Source organism: Lemur catta, unplaced genomic scaffold (genome assembly GCF_020740605.2).
Source record: "Lemur catta isolate mLemCat1 unplaced genomic scaffold, mLemCat1.pri scaffold_47_ctg1, whole genome shotgun sequence".
NCBI classification, from domain to species: domain Eukaryota; kingdom Metazoa; phylum Chordata; class Mammalia; order Primates; family Lemuridae; genus Lemur; species Lemur catta.
The window spans coordinates 1,124,639-1,136,678 of NW_025423854.1; the positions used below are offsets into that span (position 1 = coordinate 1,124,639).

The 12,040-nt window shown below is 34.9% G+C and overlaps 1 protein-coding gene across 1 annotated transcript in view; it reads left to right on the top strand.

Moving 5' to 3' along the window:
* LOC123629809 (ankyrin repeat domain-containing protein 26-like) overlaps positions 1-12,040 on the top strand; it is a 45,948-nt gene that overhangs the window by 19,134 nt on the left and 14,774 nt on the right. Inside the window, exons 9-10 of the mRNA XM_045539188.1 lie at positions 1,205-1,427; positions 3,798-3,840. Of these exons, the coding sequence (XP_045395144.1) occupies positions 1,205-1,427; positions 3,798-3,840 (266 nt within the window). The remainder of the gene's footprint in view (positions 1-1,204; positions 1,428-3,797; positions 3,841-12,040) is intronic.

Consider the following 12,040-nt stretch of genomic DNA (forward strand, 5'->3'; position numbering starts at 1 on the left):
TGGGACTGCCAATTAGCACAACCCCTGTGGAAAGTAATTTGGAGATACCTCAAAGAGCTAAAAGTAGAAATACCATTTGAGCCAGTAATCCCACTACTGGGCATCTAAACAAAGGAAAAAAAGATGTTCTAGGGCCAGGCATGGTGGCTTCCACCTGTAATGCTAGGACTCTGGGAGACCAGGGCAGGTGGATCATTTGAGCTCAGAAGTTCGAGACTGAGCAATAGCCTGAGCGAGAGCAAGACCCTGTCTCTACTAAAAACACAAAGAAATTATCTGGACAACTAAACATAGACAGAAAAAATTAGCCAGACATGGTGGCACATGCCTGTTGTCCCAGATATTCAGGAGGCTGAGGCAGAAGGATTGCTTCAGCCCAAGAGTTTGAGGTTGCTGCGAGCTAGGCTGATGCCATGGCACTCTAGCCTGGGCAACAGAGTGAGACTTTGTCTCAGAAAACAAAGAAACAAACAAAAAGACATTCTTTCATAAAGACATCTGCACTCCAATGTTTATAGCAGCACAATTCACAATTGCAAAGATGTGGAAATAACCCAAATGCACATCAATACATGAGTGGATTAGTAAAATTTCAGATATGTAACTATGGAATACTACTAATCTACCTTTTTATAGGGATAATCATTTTGTTGTGTGTATTTAAGGAGTATAAAATGATGTTTTGATATGTTTGTACATAGTGAAATAGCCATTATATTGCACCAAACTGATAAATTCACATTGTTCATTTTCACTTACTATTCCTTTCAATACAAGTGTTTCTTATGGCATCCACAAGAATCTTATAAATAGATCCATTGCAGAAGGCAGCAATTATTACTTGTTAAGCCATACATTGCTGCATCATTGATAGACATTTCTCTACCCTCCTTACTTTATTTAAATTACTTCTTTTTTAGCAATTCCCCTAGGAATATATATATATATATATATATATATATATATATATATACACACACACACACACACACACACACACACACACACACACTCACTTCTTTGGAACAATTGTGAAAGCGTAACTGCACAGAGTAGGCATGCTTTGACACATCTTCAAAGTTAAAACACTATTTACTGGGAAGTTCCATTTACTCTTATGGTCACTTTTTGAAAATTTAATCATTTAGGAATCATTTAAGAAAAAATGAAATACTAAACATTTGTCTTTTTGCAATCTTCACAGAGCTACTGAGAGGCCAGCAGCGTTCAGTAGCAGTCTTGTTGCAGAGACACAGGAGACCAGAAGTTTCTCTGGCCCTTGTACAATGAGCACAGAGTCAGCTTCTGCTGGAACTGTTGTTGATGGGTTAGGTCTTCACAGAGAATTTCCTGGAAGAGAATACTCACTGTTTTCTTCTTCCTGCCCATGGACTTTAGATACCAGCTTGAAGAATAACTTGAGTGAGGTTAGTTATATGATCTTCTTTCCTTTGGGTTTCAGATTTCTGATATAATTACTGTTTTTAGTTTGGTGAAATACTGAGTTGTTTAAATGACCTATGCATGATTAGTAATGGTTATAATTATCTGAGTTAATAAAGAGAGGAAAGAGAAAGTTTTCTATTTTCTTAAATTCCCTGCAGCTCTCATTTTCAAGAGATACCCAGATAGTAATGTTATTCAATACATGTAAGTAAAATGACACATTTTAGATTTGTTTAAAGGCTGCATTTAAGTTAGATGTTAGAGATTGAATTTTCTGTAATAACAGGAAGTATATTGAGAGGTCCTTTGGCTTCCTTCCAATTGATTTTAGTTTGGCTGTGGTTGTGGTTCATAACACTTTTGAAGTTTTCCTCTACCATCTCAAAGTTTCCACCCGTAGTCACAAGGGAATGATTGGCATCCAAACACTTAACCACATCTGGATATTTATTATTTATAGCAGTCCAAGAGAGGTAAGTTTTATGAATTAAATAAACCTGTAGTACTACAAAGATTAACTTCTCTTTTTAAATTAAAAGATTTGTCATTTCCTTACATAAAAGTACATGTTTAATTGCTAAGGTAATTACAGCCTTTTAATCTCAAGTTTTGTAAAATTTGCCTATTGGTGGGCAATTGCACAGCACTTTTTAGTTAAATGAGGCATGTACTTGAACTTTTAAAATGGCATTCACTTTTGTCTCTCTATCTTGCCATCACTTGAATGATTGATGACTAAGATGGAAAATCTATCAAGACATTTTGCTGTCTTTTTTCCTTCTATAATCTGTGCCAGGCACTGTATTGCCCTTCAACTGGCGACAACAATTCTGAATTTCTAGTAAGGGAAATATGAGGAAAATGTGTGATTTAAGGGGAAAGTAAGAATAAAATGAAAGAGTCTTTTAAAACATCATTTAATATTTGACAGTCTCACTTGTCAATATAGATAAAATCACTCAAGCCTCCCACCAGCCAGGACAAAACTAGAAGCATCAATACTCCAGACCCTTTTCCTAAGCCTCTGGGTGCCCCTCCCAGAGCAGCTCCCTTCCTGGGATCTGGGTCCTTCCCTTTCCCTTCTGAGCTTTCATATGTAACCTGGGAAAAGATAATTACATTAATAGGCCCTTAGTTCAAGTCACGTTACGATGTACATTTTACATAGTGTTTATTAATGGTAACGTAAGATTCTGTTGATAAAGCCTTCTCCCTTTATCTGGTATTGAGTTGTACTTTTACAACACCTGGCTGGTAATACTGTTATCAGATTATTCATTTGTTCATGCCTTTCTATGGTGGCGTTCTCACAAAAGTGTTCTTGAAAACAGTCTCTCAAAATACTGGGAAAAGTGTTAGTCAGACATTTGTGAAGGCATCAGATGTCATATTATGATTATCACCACAATATATTTATTAGCTTGAATATACTCTTTCAGGCCCCGTTTTGGGCATTTAGAGGGAGAATACCTTTTATACAAAGGAGTTAAACAAGAATCCTCTATATGAGAACATTTACAATACATTAATAGTTAGAAATGTTTTCACACATTTTTAGAAATAACTAAAAATTGCAGCTATAAGCAGCCAGATGTTTCCAAAACCTGGTACTAATTTCTGAAAAGAAATAAAAATTACAATTCATGAGCTATATATTTTTGACCTCTTTTCTAATTCTAGAACATCGTGAATCAAAGAAACTAAGTTTGAAAACTGGCTCTAACCTATATTTATCCTTATTTCAAGCAAATTTTGGTAGATCTTAGTGTTCATATGACAAAATGTCAGTCATAAGACAGGCAGCACAATATTTTTACCTAATCTTAGCCAGTAGAATATTCACATGACATTATGACAGTGCCATTTTCTTCATATGTGTATTCATGATTCTGTGCTAAAATGTTAGTAGCATAGAACATACTTTAATATTTTAGTTTTATTAGAAGTGGAAAATAAAAATTTTATTTTAAGGAAAAATCAATTACAGTGAAAAAACCTCATCATGTTTTATAAAGGGTAGAGTTTTCCTAAGAATTTCAAAGTAACACATTCATGTGAAAATGTGATTTGAATTGTCCAACCTTTGTACTGATAAGAGAAAATGTCACCCTTTTTGAAGTCATGTATATTCAGTAGACCAATATTAATTGTACTTTTTTATTAGATGATTGTAGACAGCATCACACATACACATTCTGTTATCTAAATGTGAAATAAATAGGAATTTTATTTTATTATGTGATTATTTCTCTATTTAAGCAATCCTCAAGTTAAGTCTAGTCTCTCTAGCAATGCCATGAAAATGTCTCTGGTTTACCTGAAGATTATAAATAATATTTGACTTATTTCAGATGCAGCAGGAGTTGGAAGAAATAACTTCAGGACTAGAAGTAGGTATGCTGCCAAATTTTATGAATTAAATTGAGAGTAATGATTTGATTTCTGAAATCAGCTGTAAGTAAGAAGTGGCATCCCTCTCTATTATTTGGTTAATAGATACTACATTAAATATTTCCTCTTACATGAATCTAGTGAAAGATGTGAAAACACTAACATTCATACTGAACAGTATACTTATGCTTCATGATTTCATTATCATATTCCATAGCTTCAGAGAAATCTCATGAAATTTATGTTTTGTTTTGTTATTTTCTGGATCTGCACTTTATTCACTCTACCATCCCTATGAACCTATTCATGTGTCAGGCAGCACACTGGAACTATTCTCAGAAAACGAAGGCATCATCAGCTTTCTACGTTTATGATAATGATTTAAGGCCAAAACCCCCAAACTCATCTAGTGACACTAAGCCAAGCAATTATAGTTCATAAGCAGTCACTTGACCTGTGACCTTTTAAATCCATCATCTACTTTTTCACTGGCATACTTTTGCCCTCAGAAAAGGTTCCATATTTCTTAGCATGGAAACATCACCCACATCAATGTGGTTCTTGTCAATTTTTTCAACTTCATATCTTGCCACATACCCTACACTGCCCCTCTGTTCTAGCATCTCAAAAACTAGACTACTTAGAATTCCACAATGTCCCTCCTCACTGCCACCTGTTTTCCTTTACTTCTTCCCTCTATCTGATAATTGTCCCTCAGCTATCAAGTTATGTATCACCCCTACCAAAAAGTGTACTCTACTGATAGAAAACTTGGACAGATGACCCTTGTCTGTGTTAAAAGAGTGCCCATTTTATACTTGTTATGGTCTCTCTGACTCTGCAGGGTGTTCCCTGCTTCTCCTCTTTGCATATTACAGTATACGATTGTTGAGGTCGGTCATGTGGACTGTGTCATCTTCACCTTGTCCTTCCAGTGCTTGTCATAGTTCCTTCGCATGTGGTTGTTGAATGAGTGAAGGGAGCTGAGAAAACCAGATGCTGAACCACAATGATAATTAATTTAATGTGCAACTATGGACAATAATATTTAATATAATAATAATAATATGATAATATAATATTAATATTACAATACGAGTTTTGTATTGCCTGTTTACATATATATTTATCATTCTTATTAACACCAATAAAGTTCTTGCCTCTTTCTTACTAGCTTACACTTATTTCCTACAAAATCTTTTAGGTAAAGAATATAATTCTTTACTTTTATTTCCAGGTGCTGCTGGATACAGTCCTCTAGAAGAGTTTCTCCTCTAGGATACATTAATGAGTCAAGTCTAAATGAATATATTCTTTGGAAGGCATCTCAACAATATATGCCAATTTTTTTTTAAATTATATGATGTGAAAGACTTTTAATTGGATCTTGCCAATGAAAGCCAATTTTATATCCTCAAACTGTCAAAGTGTGAGCTCTTTCAATAACCAAACACTCAAGTTTTCATGAATACTTTAGTGAAGTTACTTGATTTCTCATTCGTCTTTTACCATTTTCATCACTATACATAATGATAAATTTACATTTAGACAGACATCATTTTGGTTCAGGTACTGTGGTCATTGTCAATGTTTGGAGGTGTTACAATTCTTACAGTGCCATCAGACTTATGTAATTTTAATTTTCAGCACAGATTTATATGGCTCTTTCTTCCTGGAGACAAAAAGTTTGCCTAACTCTTTTGATTTTTTCTGTTCATTCAGATTTAGATCCTGTGTGTTTTGACAAGTGTATCACAGAAGTGGTCCTGTGGATCTTCTCTTTGCATCCTAACATGGGATCTACATCTGATTTGTCTTATTCCTGATGATGTTAGCATTGACCGCTAATGGTGGTATCTGCTGTGTTTGAGATTTGACTTGCTGAATGAGCCAAGCATAGTACCTGAAATAAATCTAACTCAGTCAGGTGTGTAATTCTTTTCACACTAACCTTACTTGCTTCAATTTCCTCATATTTTGGTGCAGATTTTATTTCTAAATTAGTGACATCCTTTGGTCTGTTGTTCTCTTTTTTTCTTTTGCTGTCTTTGTCTGGTTTTGATGTGAAGGTGATACTGGCTTTATAAAACTATTTGGTAAGTAATTGTCTTCTTCAATTTTTTAGGAGAGTTTGTATAACCCTGGTGTTAATTCCTTGAATGTTGGTTAAAATTCTCCAGTGAAACCCTCTAGGCCTAGAGACTTTGGGGAGAGGGAGCTGTTTTATTCCAAATGCCATTTGTTTCTTAAATAGTTACGGAGCTATTCAGGTTATCTATTTAATATTGGCTCAGTTTGGATAATTTGTGGTTCTTGAGAAATTGCTCCATTTGTTATACATAGTTAAGTTGATGAGCATGACATTTTTTGTAGCATTCATTAGTTATTTTAATGGCTGTAACATCTGCCTTTTTTGCTGCTCATGTCTGATATTAGTGATCTGTATCTTCTCTGTTTTTATCTTTCTCGGTCTTGTCAGATTTTTGTTGATTTTATTTATTTTTTTAAAGAACTAGCTACTTGTTTTCTTGATTTCTTATTATTTTCCTGTTTTTTCATATAATTATTTTTCTTCTTATATTCACTATTTCCTCCTCATTCTTATTTTCAGTTTCTCTTGTTCTTTTTTAGTTTCTTAAACTAGGACTATTGATTTGAACTTTTCCTTTTATAATAACGTAGGTACTTAGTGCAATAAATGTCATCTTCAGCACTGTTTAAGTGGCGTTCACATAATTTCATTAGTTATATTTTTATTTTCATCCAGTTTCATGTATTCTATATTCCTTTCAGCTTTCTTCTTAGACCCATGCCTTTCTTTGATGGGTACTATTTAATTCTCAACTGTTTGGAGAATTTCTGTTATCTTTCTCATAATTTCCAGGTGTATTCAATTATTTTAATTGAACGTACTTGTATGATTTCAATGGTTTTAAATTTCTTGAAGTTTATTTTATGACTTAGAATATGGACTATTTTTGTGAATTCATCATGGATTATTGGAAAAAAAGTTTCATCTGCTATTATTGGGTGGACTGTTCTATGACTACCCACTTGTGGGGGCTGAGAGTGTTATGCACTTGTTCTACGCCTGTGCTGATCTTCTGTCTGTAGATTACTAGAGTAGGGTGGTGAAGTCCTCAGGTAAAATTGTGCATTTATCTGTTTCTCTTTTGAGTTCTGTCAGTTTGTACTTCATGTGTACAGAGGCCATATTGTGTACACATTTAAACAGCTCTTATGTCTTGCTTGTTTGTTGGCCTTTCCATTATTGTGTGATGTACCTCTTTATGTCTAGTAATTGTTTTTGCTCTGAAGTCTACTTTATCTCATATTAACATAGCCATATTAGTTTTTAAAGAGAACTGAGGTTGCGTAGTTTATCACTTCCATCCTTTTACATTCGCTGTAACTATGCTGTTAAATTTGAAGTGCGTTCATTAACAGGCAGCATAAATTTTGTTGAATCATGCTGTTTCCCACTCCACTTTGGTATTATCTTTTAATTGACACATGCCCACTATTTGCATTCAAGGGAATTGTTATATGCTTAAGGGTCAGGTGTGTGCTACTTTTTGATTTGTTTTCTGTTTGTTAATTATCTTGCTCTTTCCTCTGCATCTCTTTCCTTACCCTCCTGTTGGATACTTCAGGAGTTTTAGGATTAGATATTGATTTTTTTTTACAGTGTTTTTGATAATATATCTTTTATAATTTTCTTAGTGGTGACTTTAATTATTATTATACATGCACAACTTATCAGAGTCCACTGGTGTAGATGTTTTACCATTTGAAGTGAAATGTAAAAACCTTATTTCCATTTAGCTTCCTTCAGCTTTTTATTTTTTAAAATGGAATGGTGCTAAGTGACGCCCCTGTTGCACTGGATGCCACATCAAATATCATTCAAAAACGTATGGGAAGAAGCATATTTTATCCTCCCCTATTTTCCCATTCTGATGTTCTTCTTTTTGAGGTTCCAAGCATTCTTCTGATACCAGCTCCTTTCTGTTTAGAGAACTCACTCTATACATTGGTAAGAGGAGGTTTGCTAAGCACAACTTGTCTTAGTTTCCTCCATCTGAGGACGCCTTTATTTGCCCTTCCTTTCTGAGTGTGAATTTTGCTGGATGCAGATTTAGTGGCTGATAGTTCTTTTCTTTCAGCAATTTAAAAATGTTAGGCCTCTTCCTCCCATCCTCCATGGTTTTGAATGAGAAATCTGTCATTTGAATCCATATCTCTCCATCAGTCTACATCATTTCTCTTGGGCATGCTTTGAAGAGTTTTTATCTGTCTTCATTTTTCAGTTTTCAGAAGGTTTTAAAGGACATGTCTTGATCTGGACTTCTTTGGGTTTATCTTATGTAGAATTCACTTAGATACTTGAATCTGTAGGGTTTTGTCTGCCAAATTTGTGATATTTTCAGATATTACTTCATTGAATATTTTTTTCAGTCCTACTGTCTCTTTCGACTTTCTTTTTTTCCCTGGGTCTCTGATGATACAGATGCTGTCTGATGGGTCCCCGCGGCTGTCTTGTTTGTTCTGTTTTATATCTGTTTTTTTCTTTATTGTTCAAAATAGGGAAATTCTATTGATTTGCTTTGAAGTTCATTTATTCTATCTTCTCCCTTTTACTATTGAGTTTATCCCCCAAATTTTAACTTAGTTATTATAGTTTTAAAATCTACAATTTCCATTTGGTTCCTTGTTTTTATTTTGTATGTCGGAGTATTATAGGGTTACAAAGGCTTTGATTACATAATTGCTTTTGCACTGTCCCAAAACAGTGCCCATTCACTAGGGAGTATGCACCATAGCCGCTATTTGTGGATTTACCTAATCCCTCTTCCCCATTCCTACCTGCTCAACACCCTATCAATGTTTCTTCCCATATGTGCACATTAGTGTTGATCATTTGGTACGAATTTAATGGTGAGTGCCTGTGGTGTTTTTCCATTCTTATGATATTTCACTTAAAAAAATGGACTCTAGCTCCATCCAATATAATAGAATAGGTAGTTAATCATTTTTAATTTTTTTATACGGCTGACTAGTACTCCACGGTACACATCTGCCACATTTTTTAAATCTGCTCATGTATTGATGGGCACTTGTATTGTTTTCATATTTTTGCAGTTGTGAACCATGCTGCTATAAACATTCGAGTGCAGATGTCTTTTTCATAGAATATCTTTTCCTTTGGGTAGATGCCCAATAGTGGGACTGCTGGATCAAATGATAGTTCTACTTTTAGTTCTCTGAGTTATCACTATGGTACTTTCCATAGAGGGTAGTATCAGTTTCCAGTCCCAGCAGCAGTATATGAGTGTTCCTATCTCTTGGTATCCACACCAACATTTGTTGTTTTGGGACTTTTTGATAAAAGCCGTTCTCACTGGAGTTAAGTGATATCTCATAGTGGTTTTTATTTGCATGTCCCTGAGGATAAGAGATGTTCACCACTTTTTAAAGATGTGTGTTGGCCACTAGTCTACCATTAGTCTTTTCTTTTGAAAAGTTTCTGTTCATGTCATTGACCACTTTGTATGGATTTGTTTGATGAGTTCGATATAGATTCTGGTTATCAGCCCTTTATTGGATGTGTAGCATGTGAATATTTTCTCCCATTCTCTAGATTGTCTGTTTGCTCTCATGGGAGTTTCCTTGGCTGTGCAGAACCTTGTTAATTTGATAAGGTCCCATTTGTTTGTTTTCACTGATGCCATGATTGCTTTTGGGGTCTTCTTTATTAATTCTTTGCCTAGGCTGATGTCTGTGAGAGTTTTTCCAACATTTTCTTCTAGAATTCTTAAGGTTTCATGCCTTAGGTGTAAGTCTGTAATCCATTGTGAATTGATTTTTGTGAGAGGCAAAAAGGGCAGTTCCTGTTTGAGTCTTCTGCATGTGGCTATCCAAATTTCCTAGTACCACTTATTGAATAGGTATTCTTTTTCCCACTGTGTGTATGTTTCTTGTTTATCAAAGAGCAGATAGCTCTATCTGGATGGTTTTGTATCTGGGTTTTTAGTCCTGTTCCACTGGTCTATGTCTCTGTTCTTGTGCAAGTACCATACTGTTTTGGATACTCTAGCCTTGTAGGATAGCTTGAAGACTGCTAAATTGGTGCCTTCCATTTTTTTCTTTATGCTTAAGGTTGCTTTTTCTATACGGGGGTCTTCTCTTGTTTGATATAAAGTGTTCATTTATTTTTTTGAGATATGCAAAAAACGTTGTTGGTATTGTAATAGAGATTGCATTGAATCTGTAGATCAGTTTGAGCAGTATGACCATGAGCATGGTGTGGCTTTCCATCTGTTTATGTCCTCTGCTATTTCCTCGCTCAGTGTTTTGTAGTTCTCCCTGTAGAGCTCTTTCACCAGCTTAGGTGAATATATTCCTGGGTATTTTATTTACCTTGTTGCCATTGTGAAAAGTATGGAGTCTTTGATTTGGATCTCTGTTTGCCTGTTGTTTGCGTATATGAATGCTACCAATTTATGTACATTAATCTTGTAACCTGAGACTTTGCTGAACTTATCAATTGCAATAATCTCTTGGCTGAATCTTTGGGGTCTAGATAAAATATCATATTGTCAGCAAAGCACAGTAGTTTGACATCTTCTGCCCCCATTTGTATTGGCTTGCTTTCTTTCTCTTATCTAATTGCCCTGGCTAGGAACCCAAGCACTATGTTGAACAGAACTGGTGATAGAAGGCAATATTGTTTGGTTCCAGTTCTGAGCAGGAAATCTTTCAAATTTTCCTCATGCTGTATAATGTTGGCAGAGAGTTTGTCCTATACGGCTTTTATCATTTTGAGGTAAGTCCCATCTATGCTTATTTTGTTAAGCGTTCTTATCATAAAAGTGTTCCAAATTTTATCAAATGCTTTCTGTGCATCTACTGCGAGGATCATATGGTCTTAGCTTACACTTCTGTTTATGTGGTGAATTACATTTATAGGTTTGTGTATGTTGAAACATCCCTGCATTTTTGGGATGAAGCCCTCTTAATCATGATAGATTATTTATTTGATGAGTAGCTGAATTAGATTTGCTAGGATTTTCTTGACATTTTTTGAATGTATATTCATAATGGATATTGGTCTGTAATTTTCTATTTTTGGCGAGTCCTTTCATGGCTTTGGGATCAGAGTGATGTTGGCTTTGTAAACTGTGTTGGGGAGGAATCCTACCTTCTCAATATTGTGGAATAATTTCTGCTGTATAGGCACCAGTTCTTCTTCGTAGGTCTGATAAAATTAAGCTGTGAGGCCGTCTGATCTGAGACTTTTATGTTTAGGAAAGTTTTTATTGCTGCTTCAATTTCAGTACTTGATATTGGTCTGTTCAGGAATTCTATTTCTTCCTGATTGAGCCTAGGGAAGCATTGTCATTCTAAGAATTTGTCCATTTCCTCCACACTTACAAGTTTACCTGCATAGACATTTTCATAGTATTCATACATGATATTATGTATTTCCATGGTATGAGTTGTAATTTCTCCTTTTTCATTCCTGACTGAGCTTATTAGCACCCTGACTTTTGTGCTTCTGGTTCTAGTGAGGATCTTGCCAATCTAGTCAGGATCATGCCAATTTTCTTTTCTTTTCAAAGAATGAACTTTCTGTTTCATAAATCTTTTGTATAGGTCTTTTATTATTGATTTCATTTAGTTCTGCTGTGATCCTTCTTATTTCTTTTCATCTGTCGGGTTTGGAATTGGTTTGCTCATCCTTTTCCAGTTCTTTGAGATGATTCATTAGATTGTTGATTTGTGATCTTTCTGTATTTTAGAAAAAAGAATGTATGACTATAATTTTCCTCTCAGGATTGCAGTAGCTGTGTCCCACAGATTTTTGATAACTTGTGTCCTTGTTATCATTTAGGTCAAAGAATCTTTTGATTTCCATCTTAATTTCCTCCTTGACCTGAGTATCATTCAGAAGTATGTTGTTTTGTTTCCATGAATTTGTGTAGAGATGATTGTTTCTGTTGGAGCTGATTTCTAATTTTATTCCATTGTGGTCTGAGTGGATACATGGTATAATTTGCATTTTTTAAAAAAAATTGTTGAGACATGTTTTATTGCTTAGGATATAGTGAAGCTTAGAGAATGTCCCAGTAGCTGATGAGAAGAATGTATACTCAGCAGTTTTTGGGTAAAATGTTCTGTAAATGTCTGTTAGGATCATTTC